The 27,312-nt window shown below is 38.5% G+C and overlaps 1 protein-coding gene across 1 annotated transcript in view; it reads left to right on the forward strand.

Annotated features, from left to right (window-relative positions):
* COL25A1 (collagen type XXV alpha 1 chain) overlaps positions 1 to 27,312 on the forward strand; it is a 497,004-nt gene that overhangs the window by 262,149 nt on the left and 207,543 nt on the right. The window contains exon 4 of the mRNA XM_060416804.1: positions 1,423 to 1,430. Coding sequence (XP_060272787.1) covers positions 1,423 to 1,430 — 8 coding nt within the window. The remainder of the gene's footprint in view (positions 1 to 1,422; positions 1,431 to 27,312) is intronic.

Genomic DNA, 27,312 nt, shown 5'->3' on the forward strand with positions numbered 1-27,312 from the left:
ATGGTGGCCCAGAGCCATCGGGTGGTTTAGCAAAGCCCATGCAGTTTTTTTTTTTTTTTTTTTTAATGAGCAGAACTTGAAGCACAACCAATTGTCCTGATACCCATTTCAGTGTTTTTCTTTTTTCTTTTGGTTTCAGGCCAAATCCCTATATGCAAAGTCAAATAAAAACTATTTTTTGAAACCAAGATATTCAAGTGGGTGTGTTCAGTTACAGTATTATTAATACTTTTATAAAGTCTAAGACTCCAAAAATGTAAATGTAAATGTGAAGTCTTAACAGGGCATCAGTTCTTTCTTGAAAGATAAGAGGAAGGTAATTAAAGGTCTGATTTTAGTAAGAAATGTTATTTTTCAATATTTTCTACCTACAAGTATTTATTAGCATTAAAAACAATCCACTAAGGGTTAAAACAGTGGAAATACTAACACATCAAAAAGATAAGACAGCAGATTGGGTTTTTGTCTCATCTGCTCCCTCTTGGAAAAATTATGTCAAAGTCAAAAGGTTTTATGAAAAAGTATCTGCTTAATTCCTTTAAAGAAATTCTCAAAAGTTATCTTTATAGCTCATTCACTCTAAATAATTGGAAAGTTATATAGATATCCCCTTCATGAATTTGAAGGTTTATAACAGAGGATGCTTTATAAATTTGTTTTCAAGGAAAAAAATGATAAAACATTGGTGGACCCAAATAATCACTGAATTGATCTTTGTGTCAAAAGAAAGAAAGATGATTAAGGGGAAAAAAGTAAAAAGTTATACTTAGGCAATTTTACAGAAAATATGAAAATCAGTTCCCAACTTTCTGACTACTGAGAACTGGTGCTTTAATTGAGCATATGGTGTGTGAAATACTGAAATTTTCTTAGACTTTGCCTGTATTTTGATGAGATACACACTTTTAAAGAAACATATAAACATCAGGACTTAGTCTTTTACAGATTGAAAATACTACTGAATGGTAAAGATTCTTAAAAAAAAAATAATGGTACATTTTTGATTTAGCCATTTTACCAAACTCAAGAAAATTGGACATCAATTGTTTACAATCAGGAAGACTAAAGACCCTCCTGATTCATATTATCTAAATTTTGGATATATAAATTAGACAGTCTTTGCTTAAAATACATGAACCTCTCAGTAATTCATAAATGGGCCTCAGGGAATCTGAATACTCCTTGAAACTTTACATAAAATTTTGTGTGCACATAGATGTAAATGTATTTTTCTGATATGGTCTTGTAGGTCCATGATCAAAAAATGACTAAGAATCACTGAATTCTTGAGTGACTTCTGTGTCTCGTGGATTATGTTGATGATTATGATGATGCTTTCATGTTTTATTTCATCTTACTTTTTGGCATATTCACTAATTTACTTCTCTTTTTCTTATTCTCTCCACTCTCCTCCGATCATAGGTCCTCCTGTAAGTATATTTGCTGACTTTTGGCTCTTCTGCGTTAATCAGGATCACGTATGTTAAAACTTTGTTAAAATATCAAAGTATAATCTGCATTTCAATTAGAAAAATGTTGCTGACCTTTAGTATTTAACTTTGGGAAATTATTTTTTTAAGTATACTATTGTGTGATCATATGATGTGTTAGAGGGCAGTATACGTCAATTAAATCTTTATTTTTAATATAATCACAAACCAATTATTCTCTTGGTAATTTTGGAATAACTTATGAATCTCCTGATATTAAATGTTTTTCCTGGAATCCTGAGGTTTCTTTGCGAGCAATCCCCCAAGCTCTTTCACAGTTCTTTCATTCATTTAAGCCTGTATCTGAAATATTTACATTTGCCAGCACACGAAATGTAGATGGCAACATGATCACGGAAGTGATACCCCCAGAGGGCTTGGTCCAGGCTCACTCCATAGGCAACACTCCCTTTGAAGTCCCTTGGAGTATTGCCTGCATAAAGAGCTTGAGTTGGGGCCCCTGGGAGAGTTGCACTTTCTTTTTTCTTTCCTTGAGTAGGGTCATAGCTACAGCATTCCAGTCTGCTTTGCACTCACAGGAACAGATTATCTTGTCAGCTTTGAGGTAGATGTGTTTTTGAATAATATCCTGGATATCTGTCGTCTGACCCCAGTGCTGTACTGGGAGCTGTACGTTCACAGTAGCAGTGATCATTGGCCTTGTTTTCTCATCCCAAGAAGCCAGTGTGCTCCAGGGTTCACAGACTCTGTGTTGGCAACTTCCCGCACAGGCCAGCTTGGTCCAGGGAGAGGGGCTTACAATATACTCGTTTACTTGATTCAGAGGAAGCATTGGCTTCCAAATATCTTTTGCAGTCTTCCTGCCATGTTCAAGGATGGAACATAAATCATCTTAGAAATGACTTTTTTTTTCTGTAACTGACTTTCAGCTCTTGCTTAATGCTAGGCAGATGGCATGCCCCAGGTCTTTGGCTTCATATTTAAACCTCTGTCTTTTAAACTAGAAACAAACCACTACCACTCAAAGGAAACCTTGGAGATTACATCCAGAATAGAGTGTTCAAGGCTTCTTTTTGTGGATGTACATATTAGGTAGGCCAGAGGTAGTTCTATTTCATCTCTGCCTTATGATGACATTCAGGATGCTAGAATTTCCTCTTTGGTCCTTCACAAATTTAGATAGCCATGTGGCTCCTGCTCTTTTGGGGGGCTTCCCATTAGTGTAGGCTCTCTACTCTAAAAGATTTCAATTGATTTTAGCTTTTTAAATTGTATATTTAAAAAGAGGACTAGAGTGTTTTAAGCCCCTGTATATGGGCAGGCAATATTCTAGGCATTTCACATAACGTATATTTTGTCTCTGATATTACCATTCCCATTATCATTAATATCCCTAAACATTACCATTTTTCAACAAGGAAAGTGAGGCTCATGGAGGTTAATTATCAATTGGGCCTCCCAAGTGGTGCTGGTGGTAAGGAAACTGCCTGCCAACACACAAACCATAAGAGATGCGAATTGGATCCCTGTTTGGGGAAGATTCCCTGCAGGAGGGCATGGCAGCCCACTCCAGTATTCTTGCTGGAGAATCCCATGGACAGAGGAGCCTGATGGGCTACAGTCCATGGGGTTGCAAAGAGTAGGACACGACTGAAGCAACTTGGCAGGCACGCATGTACAGATAAAGAGGATTTGCAAAGTGTGAATTCAGTTAGATATGTCTGATTCTAAATACTTTCTGCTTACCATATTATCTTTCTTCCTCGAAATCATGAATATATTATAACATGGGTCATTGTTACACAGCTTTGGCAGGCTATGGGCCAAATCATAATTCTTTTTTTATTGAAGTATAGTTAATTTACAATATTATTAGTTTCAGGGATACAACATAACGATTTAACACCAAGTCATATTTCTTGATATAAATAATTACATGTAATAAAAGCATGATAAAAATGTAAAATGGCTAATCAACAGAACACGCATTAATACTATGGCCTCTCAGCTGCATTTTAAAGAAGTTATAATGTCTATAATGTGTTTAGCAAATTGCATCGAATCAAAGAAATAAGGTATAATTGTGAGTTCTTATGCTGACTAAAAACTAGCTCAAGTTGCTTACAGTTAAGATTAAAAAAAACCATTGCTCATGAAAAAAAGAAAGAAAAATGTTTATTCATTGTGCTACCTTTCCTGATAGGATGGAGTCTTACTGTAGAAGCAAGCACAGTACTTGTATTGTAGTAAGTATTTGGGACCCCATACTCCTGGAGCCCTTATGGGTGAAATCCTCAAGTCTTCCAAACCCCCATACATGATTTTTAAGAAGTACTTGCTTTTCATCAAATTTTGCTTTAGGTGGCTTTGTAAAATATTTCTTGAATCTGAATAAAAATGGATAAACAGTGATGTTATTATGATTAAACAGAATGATCAATTTTATATTTTTTTAGATTCAGTATCCAATTATTGACAATTGGAACTTGCAGTGACCATACTCCTCCTATTTTGAGCATTTTAATTTTATGTGTATTTTTCCTTCCATTTCTTTTCGATAAAGTGAAATTTTAAAGTTTCTGTAATTTTATTTCTAGAAATTTTATTTCCCTAATTCTGTTTAACACAAAATATTTATCTCAATAAATGCAAAATGGATAAAATATCGAGGCTTATGCAGCGATTTTAATGATAATTGCCATGCCGCCACTCTGTAAATTAAATGTAACACACAAAAGTAGTCTGAAAATTAAATAACCTTGTTTCTGATGGACAATGCATGGCATAGAATCTATGTCAAGTATCCAATAAATCCTTCCAACTTCCATCTAACTGTGAACTTCTGTGGTCCTATAATTTCACATGTACAGAAAGACTGAAGTGTAACTTTGTGTCCTGATGTGTATTTTCTTATCATTCACTTTGTTATATGTGATCACTGGTGCAAAAGACAGCATTGGGGCCCTCATCAAAACAAACAAATAAATGGAAAATTGGTTTTCACCAAGGGACAATAGCAGATAGATCTCTTTTGTCACTGAGAGTCACCTTTTTTGATCACCCTCCTGCAGTAATACTCTCAAGACTGAGGAGGGAAAAACACTTAATAATAGAATTTAATTTAGAAAACCTTACAGTAACATATTTATTTGATATATTTGGAAAACTTGGCAATATCACAGTAGAATTATTTGTGGCTGGAGTGTTACTTCTGTCAGTTTCTATATCTTGCATAATAAGATTGTTTATAATTTAAAACTTAAAATAAAACTTGAAATAGATCCCGCATATCGACATACTCTTTCGGAAGTTGTTCAGCTTTTTACTCAGCCTTATCCATTTTGATAAAAAGATATTGCTACCGCAGGAATCTTTGCTATAAATAGCTGCAGTGGAACAACTTTATGATAATGTATGTAATTTATTTTATGTGAATATCAGGTGCTTTTTTCTATATTCTTTCTTATAAAAGTAATATGTGTTAAAACACTGCTCTAAAGAAATCCATGCAAATACTTGGAGTACCTAGCTTGGATTTTACAAATGTATTTGGTAGAATGATTTGTCTGACCGCTGTGTTACCTGATTCCAGATGGCATGAAATTATACCTTCTATTTTGGATATCTCAAAAACACATTTATGTTTCAATAAGCAAAGAGTATGATCAAAATGTACAAAATAACTTCAGCATTTTTAAGTGTGGCAAATTGTGCGCTGGTTTTGACTTTTTGGAGTCACTGGGAGATGCCCTCTCTGTGTCCTTTTGTCCCCAAAGGAGATGCCACTCTGCTTCACATGTAACAGAATCAAACAAGTCCTATAACAGTGGCCAGAACAGAGTCAGGAGACCTGTTTTAACTGGCTTTTTCATTTGTATCAGTTTATCGAGTGCTATAATTGTGCCTGACTGACAAAGATATGTTATTGTTAGTAGAGTAGAACCCTCCGAGGTGTGAAATACAACACCTGTTCTGTTCTGTCCACCTTCAACAATTGTCAACAATTGATTTGAAGCCCGGAATCTTGTTGACAGATGAATGAAGCAAACTTTAGCCAAGTTAAGCTTACAGTGCTATTTCTGCCAATGTGGTGGATGAATTAGGAAAAGAAATCTCTGTAGAACTTTTAGATGAGAAACTCTGATATCTTTACTTCATTTTGGAAAAAAACCAATATGACTTCTAGGTCAACGGTAAATCTTTTCCAGATACATCCATAACTGCAGCTTATAATAACTACCTAATATGTGTGACTTTACCTACTAATTCCCATACCAGCCCGGTAAACTAGAGACATATTATACCCACCCATTTTACAGAGGAGGAAACAGAGGGTGAGGCATGTCAAATAAATCTAGCCCAAGGATTCACATCTAGTAGGAAGCAAAATCAGAATTTGAACCCAGGTTTATTTCTCTTCAAAGCCCACACCCCCTCATCCCCATATTTCTACAGGTTGTTTTTTAGGCAAGTAGACCTTAAGTGTTTCTGCCTTCCTTGCAAGTATCTTCTTTGTTTTATCCTATCATCTCCTATTATCTAAGGTTTATTTTAAGCTTTTCTTAGCTACCTGTAGATCTTACATCTCGTATGTGATCTTTCATACAGCTATTGACTCAAAACACACTTATAAATCATCTGATTCTCATCTAACAGAAGTAAATTGTTGAAGACATGAGCTTTGGCTCCTGAGTTGAGAAAAGTGAAGTGAAGTCGCTTAGTCGTGTCCGACTCGTTGCGACCCCATGGACTGTAGCCTATCAGGCTCCTCTGTCCATGGGATTTTCCAGGCAAGAGTGCTGGAGTGGATTGCCGTTTCCTTAATATAAAATTGTAATGGAGTTTCTCAGCAAACATTCCTTTAATTGCTTTTGTTATATTCTTGATTAATTATCAAAATATTTTTTATTTCTATTTGGGCTCAAAGAGTGTGCTTTTGACTGTGTGGTTGCGATTACTTTTTCTATAACAGTAAGATGCCACTGTTGTTGGAGGGAAGCAAAGCACTTATTTTGTAGGAAACAATATCCCTACAAAATACTGGGATGGCTTGATAAGTTCAGATGTAGTCACCATAACAAACCAGATAAGCGATCAAAGCAAACCTGGAGAATTAATTTGTTTTTAATGGCTGTTTGGAAACAGAGTTATAGTAGAATGACCATAGGCTGTCACAGATGGGTAGTTCATTTTCGGACCTTGTCTCCTGGAACAAAAGGTAGAAAAAGAGACACAACTGTAATCCTTACATAGAATAGATTTCCCCAGTGTTTTTCATGTCTTCTGTTTTGAGTGGTTCAAGCTGCCATGTTTGAAGAGGGAACATCAGTGCAGTGGCAATTTGTTTCCCTGCTTCCTCTGATACTGTTTACATAGACTTAGTGCCAGATTGAGCAGAACTTTGAAATTCTGGAAGTCGCAGAGATAATAGATAAAGAAATCCCCAAAGTGAGATAAATAAAGGCGTTAAAGTGAAAAAAGAAAGAGGAGGAGAAGAAGGTAGAGGAAAAGGCATGCAAAAATATCGACAATATACTTTTGCAAGATTATTCTTTCTTTTGGTCTATTTCTGGATACCATCTGTTTTAGAATAACTTTAGCTGTTTTAGCAGACAAACTCGGAGATGTTAGTGGCTTACCACAATAGACATTGATTTCTTACACATGATAAAGAGCGCAGCTTCTTGCAGGAATCCAGACTCACAAAGACTCTACCATCTTTCACATGTGTATTCTGATGTTACCCTGCATGTAGGCATGAAGCCATTGGACAAGAGAAATAAAGAAAGAGATTGGACAGTCAGGTGGGAGGATTTTTTTTGGCCAGCACTAGAAGTACAAGATTTTATGGTTTATATCATTTCTGACCACATTTCTTTGGCAAGTGTCAAGTCACATTTTCACACCTAACTGCAAGGGAGAGAGAGAAATATAGCTGTGGGCTCAGATGAAAAGCTAAACGAACTTGGTGAATAGCCAATCTCTGTTGCCTTGTCTGGAAATAATTCCTGGAGAAATTGAAAGAACCAGAAATGTCCAGAAAGATGTATATAGGTATATCGCTTGGGGAATAATGTCATCTCTGTCTTTGTAAAATTTTAGAAAGAAACATTTTATCAAAAGTATTATCACTAGAAACTTTGAACAGAAGCAGGAAAAGAAAACTTTTTTGGGGAAAAAAAAAAAGGGCAAAATAGCAGTTTATGGTGTGGTTTGTAAAAACAGGGTATGAACATCAGGTTAGGATCCCCAGCTTCCCCAAGTTACTTCATACCTTCATTGATAATGAAGACTTATCTCTAAGCACTTACAAAATCTTCAAGCACTCTTATGGTTTTCTCTTTCTTCTCCCTGTTGCTATTTAATCACTAAGTCCTGTCTCACTCTTTGCGACCACAAGGAATGCAGCATGCCAGACTCCTCTGTCCTCCACTATCTCCCAAAGGTTGTTCAAATTCATGTCCATTGAGACAATGATGCTATCCAGCCATCTCATCCTCTGCCATCCCCTTCTCCTGTTGCCTTCAGTCTTTCCTAACATCGGGATCCTTTCCAGTGATTTGACTCATCACGTGAGGTGGCCAAAGTATTGGAGCTTCAGCTTTAACATCAGTCCTTCCAATTAATATTCAGGGTTGATTTCCTTTAGGACTGACTGATTTGATCTCCTTGCAGTCCAAGGGACTGGAAAGAGTCTTCTCCAGCACCACAATTTGAAAGCATCATTAAGTTGTTGTTTAGTTGCTTAATTGTGTCCAGCTCTTTGTGACCCCATGGACTATAGCCCATCAGGCTCATCTGTCCAGGGGATTTCCCAGAGCCAAGATTACTGGAGTGGGTTGCCATTTCCTTCGCCAGGGGATCTTCCCAACCCAAGGATTGAACCCGTGTCTTCTTCATTGGCAGGCAGATTCTTTACTGATGAGCCACCAGGAAAGCCCAGCCTTTCTTCTCCTGACTGTTTCCCATCCCACTGACCAACTTCATTACCTTGCAGTGGATCCAAGGTGACTGTCTCAACTAGGAACTGTTCTGTTATCTATCTTGTTTCATATTCCCAATGGTCTCACATCCAAGTTTAATTTTTACTAATGCTTCTATGAAAAAATGATATACTTTTAGAGTCACTTTTATAAGGTTTTAAGAGTGAGCAACTGCCATTCTTGTGGTGGGAAACATGCTGCTATGCGAAGTCACTTCAGTCGTGTCTGACTCTTCGCAACCCTATGGACCATACCCGCCAGGCTCCTCTGTCTGTGGGATTCTCCAGGCAAGCATACTGGAGTGGGTTGCCATGCCCTCCTCCAGGGGATCTTCCCAACCCAGGGACTGAACCTGAGTCTCTTCCCCTGCATTGACAGGCAAGCCTTTACCACTAGCACCACCTGGGGAGCCCAAATTAAAACAAAACGTGAGTGTTTAGGGATGAATCTTTTCTATTCCAAAGATTCTTGGAGGATGAGATAAGGAGGAGCTAAAAGAGTGTTTCTTTTTAGGCAAAAAAAATAAAAAACAAAAACAAGAAACAGGTAGCATAGGCCAGCAGAACTCTTAAAAGTGAACACTTCAGTTTTGAAGTCTTTGCTTTTAGTTGCTGGTTGGGCACCTGCATATTTTTTTTTCTAATATCCAGTCTACAAACAAATGGGGTGGCACGTCCCTTCTTCCTATTTGACTACCTTATGTCCAAACACTTAGTTGTGTGGCTAAATTCCTAAGGCTGTCTGGGTATACAGAGCAGTAACGATGAGTAGAACAAATTAGGGAAGTGATTGTATGACTTTTATGGATTTATGAGGCAATAACTAGCCAGAGTCAAGAAAGCCACTCTGAAATAAAGTGCAGTGAGAGAAGCAGCTTGGACACATTTTTGAATGAACAGTTGAGAAAATTAATCTCTATTAGAGTATAGTATAGTTGCTTCACAATATTGCGTTAGTTTCTACTGTATAGCAAAGTGAGTCAGCTATATGTATACATATATCCCCTCTTTTTTGGATTTCCTTCCCATTTAGGTCCCCGCAGAGCACTGAGTAGGTTTCCCTGAGCTCTACAGTAGGTTTTCACTGGTTATCTATTTTTTACATAGTATCAGTAGTGTATGATGGCAGTCCCAATCTCCTAGTTCATCCCGTTCTCTCACTCCTCTTCCTGGTGTCCCTACATTTGTTCTCTGTGTCTGCATCTCTATTACTGTTTTGCAAGGGAGATCATCAGTAAGATAGCATTTTTCTAGATTCCACGTATATGCATTCATATATGATATTTTGAACAAGGTCAAATGAGTGACAAGGCTACATTATTGTTTCGTTATAAATGGCTAAGCATTTAGTACTCTTTGGCAGCATATGATTGCAGAGAAGACCTCAATGTCTCCATTCTTCCAAACTGGCTGCATAAAATGCTATGATTTCTTCTTACACAAAGAGTGGCTCCTGCCTAATCTCTGATCATATACTGTGATGCTGGCCTACATTTGGCCCAAGATAACTAAGTGGCTTGTTTGATGTGAATTGAGTGCTAAACTATAACACAGAAAGAATTCCCTCCTGTAGTTATGAAATAAACTTTGGTTCTTGCTTGGGTGGAATTAAAAGGACCTCAAACCTTGGACTCTAAAGTACTCCAGGTTACCTAAATGTTCTTATAGGGCTTTTTTTAAAGTCATTATGAATGATTCTTTTTGAGACACTTTTTATCTTCACAGCCCTCATACTTTCTTAAGATGTACTTAGTGTAGTAGTGTTAGTCGCTCAGTCATGTCGGACTCTTTGCAACCCCATGGACTGTAGCCCGCCAGGCTCCTCTGTCTACGGGTTTCTCCAGGCAAGAATACTGAAGTGGATTGCCATTCTCTTCTCCAGAGGATCCTCTCAATCCAGGGATCAAACCCAGGGCTCCTCCATTGCAGGCAGATTCTTTGCCATCTGAGCTACAGGAAAGATCCTAAGATTTAACCCTAAAATTTATTTAAAATTTAATGCCCACTCATTCACTGATTGATTCATCAAACTCATTTTGTGTGCCTAATATTTGCCATGCCCTCTGCTGTATATGATGGGGATACAATAGCAAGTAGACATACTCACTGCCTTCAAAGACTTTAGAGTCTAGTGGGAACTAAACGAAATAAAAACATAGCAATATTATGTGAAAAATACGCTCAGGGTATGTTGAGGTACAATGGGAGAATCATAGAGGGGTAAATCATCCAAATCTGGGTGGGGAAGAGATCAGGACCTCTGAGTCTAAATCACAGTGTTGTCAATATGGAAAATCTTATTAATAAATATTGCAGTGTTTTCCGGAGAAGGAAATGGCAACCCATCCCAGTACTCTTGCCTAGACAATCCCATGGATGGAGGAGCCTGGTGGGCTGCCTATGGGGGTTGCGCAGAGTCGAACACGACTGAAGCGATTTAGCAGCAGCAGCAGCAGTGTTTTCATGGAAGTTGCATGTTTAAAGCCTTTGTGATACAAGAAAGAAAGGCATCTGGGGACACTGCATCTTGAATAAGGTTGAAATGTAAAGTTCGAGAAGATGAGGAAGTAAACCAATAGCAGAGACTGTAAAGGACCTTGCATGCCATGCTAAGTAATTGTCCTAAAAGAATAGAATCTGAAGGATTTAAGAAGTTGGGTAGCATGATCAAACAGACATTTTAGAAAGATCACTCTTGCTAGAGGATGGGAGGAAGACAAATGGGGAGAGAGAGATAGTTAAGATATAGTTGCAGTTATTCAGATGAAAAATAAAAGGGCCTGGAGAGATGTAGAGAAGGGGGTGGATTCAGGGTGGATTGATGAGGTAGAAATGGCAAGATGTGTGACTAGGTGACGGGATGAGGAGGAGAGAGAAGTAGGGGTGATTCTCGGGCCACAGGACAGAAACTAAAGAAAGAAGAGCAGATTGGGGAAGGAGATGACGCTGAAGTCTGATTGGAGTCCACAGCCAGAATGAGCAAAAGGACAGGAATGGAGCGGCTTGAGGTGAGCAGGAGTCAGGGGGTCCCAGGGGAGCAGCCTGGGCTGCAGACCAAACCAGAGAGGCGAGGGGCTTGCTCTTCCTAGACCCTGGCCCCACTGTGTTCTCCCTTCCCCACAGCTTCAGGCTGGTGCCATTTTACAGTGTCCTGTGGAAGGAGAGTACGAATAGGAAAACTAACGTGTCTTTACAAAACAAGTCACCACATCTTCCTATCAGTAAACAAATGAGATCCATATTTGTGTAGCTAACCCACAGAAAAGGAAGAATGTTTGGCAGGCTCAGCAGAAACCCAATCTGGAAACTACAAATTTAAAAACAATTATTTTAAATTTCATGTCACAAACTTCCTTTTGGAGGCTTCCGTTAGCTACATCTATGTTAGCATACTCTTCTGGGAGTGGAAATATAAGTGCTCCGGAGCTTTGTTGCCCAGAGTCATGGATTTTAGAGGACACATACAAGCATGCTTTCATCCTGTACTGCAGACACCATCTTTTGTTCTGATATATCATTTCATTCCACGGTAGTAGACACACATGCTTTGTCTCTTGATTTGCAGTTTGGAGAACAGTTTCAACTTGTTCCCTCCCAGAGCGCATTATTAACAACCAATTGGCATACAGTTTCAGACTTTTTCATAGGTGAGATTGAAAATTGAAAGAGTGGATTAGAGGGTTCTCTGCAGGCACCCTGGATAATTTATCGTGCTTCTGTTGTAATGGCTGGATGGATATATCTTTCACCATATGTAGCCTTTCATTTAGACTTCTAATCAATGGTGAAGAATAAGAACTGGTTTTTAAAAACCAGCCCTTGGAGTGGAACTAATCAGCTTGTGGTTTCCCTTCAGGTAGTCTGACCATTATCCAATATGCCCTCCATGTCCTCACATAGGAAATGACCTAAATTCCCACTTCAGTTGTGCAGGATTATTTATTCAGATGCCCCCGGCCCCCGCCCGCCATCTCCATCCAACCCTCTACTTTGCATATTAAAGTTAAGCCTCTAATCATGGGATCTTCACGTCTGGAAAGTTGATACGGCATCACCGTTTCATACAAACTTACTTTGTACCTTGTATGGTGTGAACTGAAAAGAAACTATTTTTGAATTCTTGTATTCTTTACCGGTTTGAAAGTTGTGTGAACGATGAGGATTTATTCCTCCGCCTGACTAGATCCCCTGGGCTTTATTTGTTAAGAATGCTATTTTCCCATAGGCATTAGCTCCTATGTTTAGAGGAGAAAAAAATTCCTTATTTTAGCTTTAGTTTGGTAATGTTCATAGAGTTTAGGAGGAGAGACTTTGAAGGGCATAAACAAACGGATGGCGATTTCAAATCGTTGGAACATTTTGAACAAAATGAAAAATTACTTGACCTTGTACCCAATATCATAATTCATAAGACACTCACTACAGAAATTATGTATTCCCTACAATATGAAATTTCCTATATGCATATATTTAATCAAAACTACAAGGCAAGTGAATTTAGATTGGGAACCTCCTCCTATTTACCATAGTGAGAAGTTTTTATTTTATTATCAAAAAGTAGCATTAAAGAGGAGGCAATTTCTTTCATTGCTATTCATTTCAGTAACTTCTGATAGTTTCTAAAAGCTCTAATATAGAGCACCTGGATCATTTTCTAAGTTTGTGTGCTGTTTAAAGTAAATTAAATAGAAAGTTTTCATTTATGTAAATTATTACTGGAAATTGACCTGAATCTTCTCTCTATAGTAGTAGGAACTCAATCTATTGCCATAAAGTACAGTGATTACAAAAATGGGACCTACTTTAGTACTTTCAGTGATTTATAATATCCTTATTATATTCTCAGTAGATTACACTCCACAGACAATATAAAAATTTCTTTGGGGAAGAGTTTTGGTAGCAGTCAAGGGCATGGTTTTATTAGAATGTTTCTTGTTTGGGGCTAGAAGTCAGCAACATTTCAGGTGTGAAATATTTCCTGCTTTGCTTGTTGACAATAGCTACCGCAGGTGGCTTACTATTAAAATAATTATTATAAGTCTCTTAGAAAATGACATCTTTTTTTGTTGTGTATTTGTTCCCACTTTGTCTCACTTTGTGCTGGCTAGCCTTTTAGTGAATAAATACCTTAGTATATCAAGAATGATATCTAAATAGCATCCTAAATTGCAGATCTTCAAACTTCTTACTTTTAAACTATAACCAAAGCTAGTTACATGTTTGGCTTTATCTAACAAGAGCATCATATAGAGCCCAGTAAATGAATGTGTGTGCTTATGTAAAACTAGCTCCTCATCTAACATCTAAATGTATATGTAATGGAATACTGCTGCTGCTGCTGCTGCTGCTGCTAAGTCGCTTCAGTCGTGTCCGACTCTGTGCGACCCCATAGACGGAGCCCACTAGGCTCCTCTGTCCCTGGGATTCTCCAGGCAACAACACTGGAGTGGGTTGCCATTTCCTTCTCCAAATGGAATACTAAAACCTCCATAATGAAGTATTAAAGTTCTAATATTTGGCATTTACTGGCTTTTAATTCCTTTCTAACAAATTTAGAAATAGTTCATCTGTAGAAATTGACCAAAATATTGACCCTTAACTTTTCTGTTAGGTAGAAAAAAATTTTTTAGAAAAGGGATCTTTTCCTGAGATTTTTATCTTCAAATTAGGGAAAGTTTCAGAGTGCATAAAATACTATAATTAGAATTTGAGTTGATGAGAACCTCAGCGATAGAGTCCAAGTTTTCCCTTTACTTTTTAAATTAATTAACTAAAAGTGGATCCCAAACACAAAGAAAGACATTGTCACACTGACATAGAACTATTCTGCAGTGATGAAAATGGGCTTATGAATAATGGCATATAGTATTTTCTTTTTTTAAAATTTTTTAAAATTTTTAAATTTTTTACTTTATTTTACTTTACAATACTGTATTGGTTTTGCCATACATTGACATGAATCCACCACGGGTGTATACATGCTCCCAATCCTGAATCCCCCTCCCACCTTCTATCTAGAGTAATTTATTTCTAAGAGGATGTCTTTTAAAATCTCCTTATTTTAAAAAGTTCAGTGCCTCAAAGTCCTTATGTCACATCTGTTACAAAGATCCATCTCTTGTTGATCTACAGCCAACTAATTATCCAGAAATGACCCTTCTCACAGTTCATTGTGTTCTTATCATAATGACACAAACCAACATCAAATGTGTTTCCTGAGTGCTGTTCAAGATGAAGTAGCTATGTGCATTCTATTTCTGCACATGGAGGTTTTGGTTTCTTAAAAGAAGAAAGAACTTTTAGGTAAAGATGCCTTTCAGTTTCAATCAGCCATAAGCTTTTACCTTGACATTTAAAAAATATTTGTGTGGTTAAGAAATAGAATAGCACCATGAAGGTGCTACTTTTAAATATTTCCTACTTTTAAATAATATTAGTTTCTATTGACTTGAATTAAACCTCAAAACTTTGTTGATCTCTAATTGCTTGTTTTACTTTAAGTGAAAATAGGGTTAAGAGAAAGCTTGAGAATCTACTTGCTATCAAAGAATTTGAATTATTGGCATTATTTATAAACTTTATTTTTTTGGTTTTTGGATTCAAACCTTATTTAAACAAAGTTAATTATTATGCAAATGAAATGATAAAAATTTATTACAGAATGACCTGAGACTGAATGAGGTGTATGTTTGTTGTAAAGGATATTGCTGCAAAAAATAAATTATTTTCTTTTCCTGTATGGGTTAGAAGAAAATATGATTCTACCACATTGTTAGGTTTGATATCTCATTATCCTTAACTACCATGGGCTCTTCGTGAAAGGGTGATGCTGAAAAGAATTTAGAAACCTGGGAGATGTCTATACAGAAAATAGGTGAAAACTCTATCATCTAGGGTCATAAAGGAAAGCGGTTTCAAACATATTGTTTCCTTCAAAAGTTTGAAATGAATCATGGTTTGGTTGAAATACTTGAGCTCTCTCTTCTGATGGGGACTGCCCTTCACTGTGCCTGCCTGCAGTCACAACGTGACTGTACAAATAAGGAGGCCAGATTCCACTAGTACCGATGGTGCATGTGGGAATAGAGGCAGGGGCTAAAGGAACCCGGAACTGCACCACACCTGGCCTCTGACATCGGTGAAAAATCCTCCCTCGACTTAATGGCAGAACCAGGTCCCTCGACTTCCTTTGTGAATAAGGACAGTGCTACATAACTCTCATGTCCTAGTTCATGCTTCATACACCTATACGGTGTGTGTGCATGTGGGTGTGCGTGAACTAAAACTTCTCCCCGAACTCCCCTTTCCATGGGAAAAAGAAATAAATGGCTAAGGTTTGCAGTTTGTCAAAAGCTTTGAAGAGATGGCTTTAGCAGACTTTATTTCTGGAGGCTTGTACCGCCCCTCCACCCCTTTCGGAAGGACCTGGTGGGTTAGCCTAATTTGCTTCATGCACACCAATTATTAATACAAGCCTCTACCTGTGCCTACTTCCTTTCATTTATACAATTTCAAGGATGGCCAGTCAGCGTGCTCCAGGCAGGACATAGAACCATTCATGCATGGGAACTCGAGCTTTATTCTCTCCCCAGGAGGCTCCTGGCATGCTGTGGCCTCAGCCCAGGGAAGACTATCTTTTAGCCCTCAGCGGCTATTTAGAATCATTCAGAAAGAACCTGCTAAGCTTCATCAATAGAGGTAATTTAGCCAGTGGCTCTAAAAATGCTAAGTTACAGTCCCCGTCTCAACTGAGAACATTTACGTTATAGGAGAACTGAAATGTAATCAGTGTACTCTTGATGATGTTACAATCTCTAATTTAGCCCCAGCATCATTAACTGCATAACGGTATCTATTAAAATAAATTAGGATAGTTTACTTTTCAATCACTTTTGTCACAGCAAGAAGAGAGGATTAACTAGTCCCCACAATTCAAACCTATGTCTAAAGGTCTTCCAGTTGCTTGGGAAGAAAAAAATCCAATAAAATATGGAAATCTGACAATGTACGAATTTCTCTGTTTCACTTGTTAACTGAAGGGTCTGTGCTGCCTTTTTCCTTGTTCCTCTAGCACTACCATAGTGCTTGGCATTTAGTGGATTGATTGAATAAAAATTCATATAAAGATAAACTTTTAAAATCAAATATTATATGCCTTCCACTGTCCAGGATGGAGTTTAGAATAATAGCTAAAAAGTTCAGGTTCTAGAATCTGAAAGTATTTCAAGTACTGCCACTTTCTAGCTGTGTGATCTTGGGCAAGTCATTCACTCTGTCTGTCTGTTTCCACAACTGTATAATGGGGCTAACGATGGTACCTATTAATGTTCGCAAAACAAAAGGCACAGTGCTGTCTAACTGTCGCAGCACCATAAGTGTTAGCTGTTCAAAGAGCATACCGTTTAATAGGGGAAATAAGATACCAAGAGCCATAGTTTAAGGCAGAATATAATGACATAAAATAATTAAGGAAATGATCTGTGGCTATTTAGAAGAAATAAAGTTCCTATCTGCTGTGAGAAAACAGGCAGGTCTTTGAAAGAAATGAAAGCTCTAAATAGCCTGGATGGGATTTCAACAAGTGAAGTGGGCAGGAGGGCAGCCAGACTGGGTGGAGAGCAGGAACAAGAATCTCTGAGGTCAGGAGCCTGGAGCAGGAGGAGGGAGTTCACAAGGACCATGGCTTCCCAGGTGGCTCAGTTGGTAAAGAATCTGCCTGCAATGCAAGAGACGCAGGAGACGTAGGTTCAATACCTGGGTCAGGAAGATTCTCCTGGAGGAGGCAATGGCACCCACTCCAGTATTCTTGCCTGAAAAATTCCATGGACATAGGAGCCTGGAGGGCTACAACCCATGGATTCACAAAGAATCGGACATGACTGAACACACACACGCACGCAAGGGCCATGGATCCCTCCAGTGGCTGAGCCAAGGGCTTGGACTCCCACGTCTAACTGAGCCTTGATTTGGTCAAGATGAGATGTCATTATCTTTGGTGGAGCAAAATTGAAGTTTTGAAGTTGGGTCAGATCCTGCTGGGCCTGCTTGAGTCCTCCAGGTGCCATATTTCTTCTCTGGCATTTCAGCAGCACTTTGTTAACATAGCCACTGTAATCCTTGAAGTTTTGTGACTTGATTGGTAAAGTTTCTTTGGCCTTCTTGCAGAAAATGTAGGAAATGGTGATTCATGGAAATTCTATGGTAGCTTATCATGAACAATGTCTGGAAAGGAAATCCATAGCCTTTTAGGCAACATACAGGCTTCCCTGCTGGCTCAAGTGGTAAAGAATCTGCCTGGAAAGTAGGAGACACAGGAAATGCAGTTTGATCCCTGGATCAGGAAGATCCCCTGGAGAAGTAAATGACAACCCACTCCGCTATTCTTGCCTGGGAAATCCCATGGACAGGGGTCTGGCGGGTTACAGTCCATGGGGTCTCAAAGAGTCATTCATGACTGAGTGTCCACTCACTAGACAATATACTTTGCATAATTGCTCTATACTTCTAATAATTTTCGAGTCTCTATTGAATATAGATAATATTATTTTTATTATTGTTATAGTACATGTTATTGAAACTGTATTCCTGTAATTAAGCCTAAGGAGATAGGAACATAACTAAAATAAAGTTACAAGTATGGTTTTAAAAACTGTTAAAACATCACTGGTTAAAAACTATAATGATAGATTAAGATCGCAGCAGACATTCTAATTGAACTTATTAAAGAGAGCCTACTGGGTATATCACAAACGTAATGTGGAAAGAATAAAAAATTAATCTGACAAAGAAATGGAAAACACTGTCCTGTGGCCCTCTTATATTCTCACTTTCCTCCTGAACAGATTAGATGTCTTGTTCGATCATTGCACTCCTGCTCGTTTGCGTACACCGCTAACTCCCTCTCTCCCTCTGTCTTGCCCTGGGGAGACCACAAACCTACTTAAATCCAAGTCACCCTCCACTCTGTGCCTGCACCTGCCCAGCTGAAGGCAGATGGAGGAAAACAACCCTGCTAACTGGCCTCATTTTAAACTCTCAGCCACTGATCCTGAGGATGCACAGTGCTGTCCACGTCTGCAATGCAGTCACTGTCTAACTTTCTTAGCTGTTTTAGATTTTTTCCTTGCTCAATTCTCTAGCATCTCCTTCACACTTAATGTTGTTCAAAAGTATTGTTTGTTGTTTCTCTGAGAAAATAGAAGCCATCAGAATAGAATTCTGTACACTCCCACCACCAAATCTGATCATTTACTCAGATCTCTACCCTCCTTTCCTCCTGCTACAAGAAACAAACTGTTCCTTCCTTGTGCAGTTGAACCAATCCCCTCTGCCTTGCTCAAGGTCATTGCTCTTCAATTGTTGTTTCTCTTCTGTATCATCAATTTTTCCTCTCTATTAAATAATTCCGTTAACACAAATGAAGCCATAAGATCATCCATCTTAGGGGAAAAAAAATTTCCTTGACCCCATACCTTTCTCTAGACCCTATTGCATTTTGTGTCCACTGTCCTTCACAGCAAAACTCCTAGGAAGACATGTCCATAACTATCTCTTGATGCTAACAAGATATTAATATCTACCACTCTGCTGAATCCTTCTTGTTAGGGTCACTGATTACCTTCACTATGACAAATTCAGGGATCAGGGTTCTGTTCAAATGTTAGTAGATCATATTTAACAGAGCCCATTGCTCTCTTCTTGTTGAAACACTTTTATTGCTTATAAAAGTGGGTATCTCTCTTTCAAGGTGTGCTTCCAATCTCACTGGCCCCTCCTCAGCCTGGCTAGTTCATTTACTTCTTCTTGGTCTCTAAATGTTGTGCTCGAAGGCTCAGTCCTTGGACCTTTTTTCTTCCTTATTTGCATTCACTTGCTAGGTGATTGCGTGTAATCTCATGGTTTTAATATTATCTATATGTCAAAAGTTCCCAGATTCATATCTGCAGCCTAGACTTCTCCTCTACTCTGGACTTGTATATCCAACTATCTACTCAACATCCCTACGTGGCTGTTTCACAGATACCCCAAACCATATGTCCAAAACCAAATTCCCCAACCCTGCTCCTCTTTAGTCTTCTCCACAACAGTGAATGACGTCGCCATTCCTTTGGTTGCTCCAGTCAAATCTTGGAGTCACTCCTGACTCCTCTTTTTTCTCACACCCTGCATTCAATCTGTCTACAAATCTTATACCACTTTCTTCACAATATTCAGTTCAGCTCAGTCACTCATTCAGGTCCAATTCTTGGCGACCCCATGGACTGCAGCACACCAGGCCTCTTTGTCCATTGCCAACTCCCAGAGTTTACTCCAGCTCATGTCCATTGAGTTGGTGATGCCATCCAACCATCTCATCCTCTGTTGTCCCCTTCTCCTCCTGCCTTCAATCTTTCCCAGGATCAGGGTCTTTTCAAATGAGTCAGTTCTTTGCATCAGGTGGCCAAAGTATTGGAGTTTCAGCTTCAGCATCAGTCCTTCCAATGAATATTCAGGACTGACTTCCTTTAGGATGGATTGGTTGGATCTCCTTGCAGTCCAAGGGACTCTCAAGAGTCTTCTCCAACACCACAGTTCAAAAGCATCAATTCTTCAGTGCTCAGCTTTCTTCACAGTCCAACTCTCACATCCATACATGACTTCTGTAAAAACCATAGCCTTGACTAGATGGACCTTTGTTGGCAAAGTAATATCTCTGCTTTTTAATATACTGTCTAGGTTGGTCAAAACTTTTTTTCCCAAGGAACAAACATCTTTTAATTTCATGGCTGCAGTTACCATCTGCAGTGATTTTGGAACCCCCCAAAATAAAGTCTCACTGTTTCCACTGTTTCCCCATCTATTTGCCATGAAGTGATGGGACCAGATGCCATGATCTCAGTTTTCTGAATGTTGCGTTTTAAGCCAACTTTTCACTCTCCTCTTTCACTTTCATCAAGAGGCTCTTCAGTTCTTTGCTTTCTGCCTCTATGACTGCATCCCTGCCTGTTTCCTGTAGCTCCCTTGCATCCAGACCCTGGACTGGAAGATCTTATCTCCTTAGTGGGCACTCCTCTTGCTCTTCATTTTCCCTCTTTTCCTCTTTTCTTCCTTGATGACCCTATACAACAGGACCCTCCTATTCTGTCCTCCTTATCCTCATATATTTTTCTTCTTTACCATTATCACTACTGGGTGGGTTATTTATAAACATTTTTCTGCAGTCTGTCTCCCCCTACAATGGACTTTGCTTTATTTCTCATATTTACTATTCCTAGTATTTGAAAAATGCCTAACCCACAGGAGTGGCTTATCAATATTGATTGATTGAATAAATGAGCTATCAACCACAGTTTTCCCACCTTCATCCCACACCCAGATGACTTCTACTTCAGAGTGCTTTGAGATTTAGGGCTTAGCATACCTCCCATTTTCTGCCCCTGTACACCCAAATGTATTATTTGCATCTAGCCTCACTTCCTTTCTCCTGTTCTCAGACAGAGTGATGTTTCTTCTCCTTGCCCTGATTCTCTGACACCACTTCTTTTTGTGTTCTCTTGTATTGATATATTGTGCTCTAAAAGCCTTTTCTTTCCTCTCAGCTAAGAGTTGTCTGTCAGTTTGCAAACATTGTCAGATTCTTCCCCTCTACTGCAAAAACAAATAAAGAAAAAAAAAAAAACCTTCTAATCTACAGCCCTTTTAGCTTCTATCCGGTTTCTTTTCTTCCCTTTATACACAACTACTCAAAAGAATTGTTGGCTGAGATTGATGAAGAGTTGGTACACATGCTTTTCACTTTTTGCCTTTTATAGACATTGCTGATTAATCCCAGTGCCATTTTCAAAGTCTATAACCCAGCCTCAAAGCCTTCTCTTAACACATTATCCCAGGTGGCCTTTCACAACTAGAGTTGCCACTTGGGATGACGCCTGCTTGCCACTTCTGGAGCTTATCTTGCCCTAACTTTCTCACCTCACTGCTCAGACAATTACATTTCATATTCTTACTTCCTGTGGGTAAAATGCGATGGACTCTTTGCAGTCTTCACTTAATTCTCTTTTTGAAATTCTCTCCAATATGGGCTTTATCAAACTCACGTTTATTGTTATAGTTTTTCATTCTCTTCCTCCTCAGTTACCTTCTGGGGACTCTATTCCTCCCTTCCCTATAAAATGTTTATTTTTGTCTATGCAAGGATTCTTAACCTGGGATGAAAGATTTGCTAGAGTATCCATGGATGGACTTAAAATGTGTGTTTTGTGTGTGCAGAATATTAAGTGTTTGGTGTATGGATATGTCTAGCTAGAGCAGCTATATCTTTTATCCAATTCAAAGGAGAGTGAGGAATGACTGCTGCTTGCTTCCTCTGGATTGTTGTTCAGTCGCTCAGTTGTGTCTGACATTTTTGCGATCCTGTGGACAGGCCAGGCTTTCCTGTCTTTCGCTGTCTCCTGAGGTTAGCTCAAACTCATGTCTGTTGACTCAGTGAGGCCATCCAACCATCTTATCCTCTGTCGCCCCCTTCTCCTCTTGCCCTCAATCTTTTCCAGTATCACAGTTTTTCCAGTGAGTCAGCTCTTCATATCAGGTGGCCAAAGTATTGGAACTCAGCTTCACCTTCCAGTGAATATTCAGGGTTGATTTCCTTTAGGATTGACTGGTTTGATCTCCTTGCAAGGGATTCTCAAGAGTCTTCTCCAGCACCACAGTTCAAAAGCATCAGTTCTTCAGCGCTCAGCCTTCTTTATAGTCCAACTCTGACATTCATACATGACTACTGGAAAAACCATGGACTTCCCTGGTGGCTTAGATGGTAAAGTGTCTGCCTACAACGTGGGAGACCCGGGTTTGATCTCTGGGTCGGGAAGATCCTCTGGAGAAGGAAATGGCAACCCACTCCAGTATCCTGGAGAATCCCCTGGATGGAGGAGACTGGTTGGCTACAGTACATGGGGTCTCAAAGAGTCAGACACAACTGAGGGACTTCACTGGAAAAACCATAACTTTTGATTAGATGGACCTTTGTCAGCAAAATAGTGTCTCTGCTTTTGAATACGCTCTAGGTTTGTCATAGCTTTTCTGGTTTTAAAGTTGTGTGATTGGGAATGTTACCAAGCCTCTCTGAAACTTGGTTTGTTCAACTACAAATGATGGAAATGACCCCTAATTTGTAGGCTTATTGTAACAGAAATATCATTCGTGGCGCTCTTGATGCCTTGTGGGAGTCAGTAAGTAAGTTATAGTTGTTATGATACAGCCCCAAACACCTTGGTCCCTAAAGTACACAAGCTTCTGGGCTTGCAGAGCTTCTCCGCCTGAATTTTGGAATAGGTTTTCATTTTTAGGGCTCTGTCTTACTGGAGGAAAAAGCATTATGTGACTCATGTATTATCAATTAGTTGACTCTGCTTTAATTAATTTATTAATGCAAACATGTAAGGCAGCTGCAGAGAGCATGAAGTCCATTTTTTGCACAATATTTAGAAAATTGGACATTTACATAAATTTAATCAGACTGAGAGATGTTTACAAATTGGCTTCTCATATTATCTGGCACAATCAAAATAGCACACTTTTAAAGATGTAATAAAATTGGGAGAAGCCAAATTATTCATTATACACAATTTAAGAAAAATTTGTTAGGCAGTAAAAATTGCCTCTGTATTCTTTAAAAAGCATGTATTTTCAAAACAGTGGAAACTGAGCAGGTGTCTCTACTCACATATATTCTATGTGTTTATTGTATTCTATTAAATGTATGTTTGTAAACTTGTCATTTATTTACAGCTTCCAGATTCCGTGCCAGTTGGTGAAAGAACTTGGAGATGTAGTTTGTTTTGGAAGTTTGATACACATTTATATCCAAAATTATACATCCTTTAAATGGCTTTATAAAATAATACAGCTAAATCCCCAAGCCTAAATATTTTGGTCTGCAAAATTGCAGTTTCCCAACAAACTCAACTGAGCAGGAATCTCCAGTCTACATGAACCATGGCCTTCTATAGTTGGTTCTTGACTCTAAAACTCTCCTGCCCCTGTGTCTATGACAGCCCCATTCCTAGAAATGATGTGGGGCGTCCATAGAAGGTGAATTCAAAACGCTTACTTATTGAATTTCAAAGAATAGTTTGAAGAATTTTTCAAATTCTTCCAAGTAATTAAAAACACCCTGAATTGAGAAAGTTGGAAAATGGAATTCAAATCACTGACCTAGATCTTTGAGTGAATGAATCTACTATGGAAAAAATTTGGTTCTGTTTAAAAATTTCTGCAGTGAATTAGGTATCATGCTAAATATTTTTATGATCAAGACATGGGGCTAGAAAAATGTTGGGAAGTATAGAAAACTCTCAGGATAGAAATAATTAGTCATCATTCCACTACCAAGAAATAATTACCATTTTCATGTATTCTTTCTCTCTTCCTTCCTCTCTTCCTATCTTCTCCTCCCTCACCGCCTTCCTTGCTTCCTTCATTTTCTCTTTCTTTATTTCTTTCCTTCTTTCTTCATATAGATATATTTACAAACATATGTCTGAATAAATACATATATCTATATGCATGTAGAATTATACCCCCCAAAATATATATTCTGCATTTTATATAATACAATATGAATAAATAAAATATATAAATTGTATAATTGGAATAACACTGTCTTATAATTGTTGTATCATAAGGAATTAATTGTGTGCGTGCTAAGTCGCTTCAGTCATGTCCGTCTCTTTGCGGATCCTATGGACTGTAGCCAGCCCAACTCCTCCATCCACGGGATTCTCCAGGCAAGAATACTGGAGTGGACTGCCATGCCCTCCTCCAGGGGAGCTTCCCCACCCAGGGATGGAACCCTCATCTCATGTCTCCTGCATTGCAGGCAGGTTCTTTACTACTAGCACCTCCTGGGAAGTCCTAAGAAATAATCATATATAGTCAAATATTTGTATAGAAATAAGTAGACACTGTTTATAGTAGCAAAAATCTAAATCAACCTCAGTGGAATATTAAGCATTCAATATGTTTAAATATTGTAAATTAATGCATAAATAGAATCCTTATCTTTCTTATGCTCTGTATGTGAAACTTTTAATGACAAAAAATGCACCTGATAAAATTCTTTACTTTTTTATGTTCCCACTATGACCATTTAATCATAAGATAAACATAGCATGGTGTTAGAAAAATAATAATGTTTTAAAATTATTGTGGGAAGGACTTAATCTGCTTAAGTATGAGTAAATCTTTAAATAAATCATGTTATTTATTTATAAAAGGTAACCATCATGGAAGAAATCTTCCAAGTTGTGAATGAATTTTTGTTTCCTTTAAATTGAACCCAACGAAACCATCTCCATGTTCACTCTCACTTTCTCTCTTTTCTCTTTCAAATGAACAAGAAAGACATATCCACCAGGCTTGAGTCTATAGCTATTTATTTTCCTCTTGCGTGGAATATGACTTTTCCTTCCCAGAATTAAAACCACAGAGGATTAAGTATTTTTCAAAAGAAAAGCTTAAATTGAAATACTCTTATCTAAGTAATATTATGTGACTGTGACTAAGGTAAGAATTATTAATATCTATCCTGCAGGGTAACACAACAGGCAGTATAAATTATGAATAATGTTTGTTTCAGCCAAGCACATAAGAGTCCTTGGAAGTGTGAGCAGTTTACAGACACTGAGAGATTAGGCAGTCTTTGCAAAGCCATTTCTTAATGCACATAATCTGTATTGCTTTATTTCTTCAATTGTTTTTCTCTGTAGTTCATCATTCCCATGTAAATTTGTTTTTAAAATTAATAGATACTTTATAATCTAAATTTGAATTAGTCGAATGAATTGTTGGTGTTGGTTTTATAGCCCACTTTGAATTGCCATGCTACAATGGTATAGCATTTTATAATTTGCAAATTCATTTGATATAATATTCTCACATTAATTAGATACAGAGGCTTAATCAAACTAGGGAGTGATTGGTCTTCAAGATATCAGTCTCATGCGTTTTGTCCTAAGGCACATAGGTAAGTGTCTAAACTTCCCCTGACACCCTTGCAGGCTTCTGCCTTAGCTCCATCTCTGGCATCTGAAGAAGATTCCAATGAGGGAGGAGACTTCCTCTTCAACATAGATGTGTTTATTTGCATGAGCAGAAGCCAAGAGTTTAAGAAGTTATATTTTGAAAATATAACTCTGAAATGTAAGGATAGCCAACTTTCTAATGATTCTCTAAAAATACTGTAACCAATTTGAGGACCAGTCAAAATATTCTCACCTTTCAGCAATTCAGTGATTGTTTCCAAAGCACCTTGTAACTTAGGCACTGGGGTGTCAGGGATTAAATGTGAATAGACTCACAGGATGAGCAAGAGTCCTGCTTCCTGGTGCTGCAAATGTAGAGTACACATATTCTGCTTACTGGCACAGACTTTAGGTCAAACTGTGACTCAGGAAAGGTTAAGGGATCCTGCTGAGATGGTTCTACATGAGTGCATGCGTGTGCGTGCTGTCGCTTCAGTCGGGTCTGACTCTGAGACCCTAGGGACTGCAGCCTGCCAGGCTCCTCTGTCCATGGTAAACTCCAGGCAAGAATACTGGCATGGGTTGCCATGCCCAGCTCCAGGGGGTCTTCCTGACCCAGATATTGAATTCACGTCTCTTAAGTCTGCCTGCATGGGCAGACAGGTTCTTAACCGCTAGTGCCACCTGGGAAGCCTGATGGTTCCTATGATAGGATTGCAATTGGTCCATGGGCTGCCACCAGAATAATCCTGTTGCCAACTGAAACAATCTGAAGCTTTACCTGCATGCTTGCTTCATGTGCTCTTTTCTCCTGAAAAGAAAAACAAACTCGACATCTGAATACGTGGAATCGAACCTTTTCAAGAGGTGATGAAGTTACGATGATCATCTTCAAATGATCTTTTTAGACTGTAAAGGTTCGAAAGTACAAAAGCATAGAAATGATTATTTAAAAAAAAATTTTTTTTTTCAGTTCAAGACAGTGAAATAAACTGAATCTGAGTACACTAACAGTGATAGTCAAGCTTAGGTTTTTTAATGCTGCTATTGCTATTGTTAAGTCACTTCAGTCGTGTCCGGCTCTGTGCGACCCCATAGACGGCAGCCCACCAGGCTCCCCTGTCCCTGGGATTCTCCAGGCAAGAACATTGGAGTGGGTTGCCATTTCCTTCTCCAATGCATGAAAGTGAAAGGTAAAAGTGAAGTCGCTCAGTGATGTCCTACTTAGTGACTCCATGGACTGCAGCCTACCAGGCTCCTCCACTCATGGGATTTTCCAGGCAAGAGTACTGGAGTGGGGTGCCATTGATTCTAAGTTAAGTGCTTTCTAATTACCTTGGAGCAGAGGGAACACCTTTTAGAGGTTCATGAACAATCATCGTCAAGTTTTTGTAACTGAAAGTAATTTTATTTAAAACTTATCACTGTAAAAATGTATGTGGGTCTGATATCCTAATCAGTATTTCAAAATAAGATGGTATGTGACAGTACAAATTCTGTGTGCTTTTCTGTGCACGTGCTAACAGAAAAATGGCATTTGTCCCATCGGAGAAAGAATGACCCGAATCACCAGCCATAAAAAAAGTACCATGTGGTGAAACTAATTGCCTCAGTCAAAAATCTAAATGACTTGGTTGATTTAGAAAAGAGTGTTAGTACTTTCTGGCAACCATAGTTGTGATAACAGCCTGGCAAAAACTGGTTAATACTGCTCCTTAATTGCCTAAAGTGACATACATACTCCAGCAATATGTCTTCTCGTTTATCACGTTCCATCTTGGTTTACTTGCCTCACGAAAATTTTAACTTGCTTTGAACACTTTTCTGTCAAGCGTCAGCTACTGGCTGATTGTTTTCTGCCATGCTGTTCTGATTACCA

Source organism: Ovis aries, chromosome 6 (assembly GCF_016772045.2).
Source record: "Ovis aries strain OAR_USU_Benz2616 breed Rambouillet chromosome 6, ARS-UI_Ramb_v3.0, whole genome shotgun sequence".
Taxonomy (NCBI): Eukaryota; Metazoa; Chordata; class Mammalia; order Artiodactyla; family Bovidae; genus Ovis; species Ovis aries.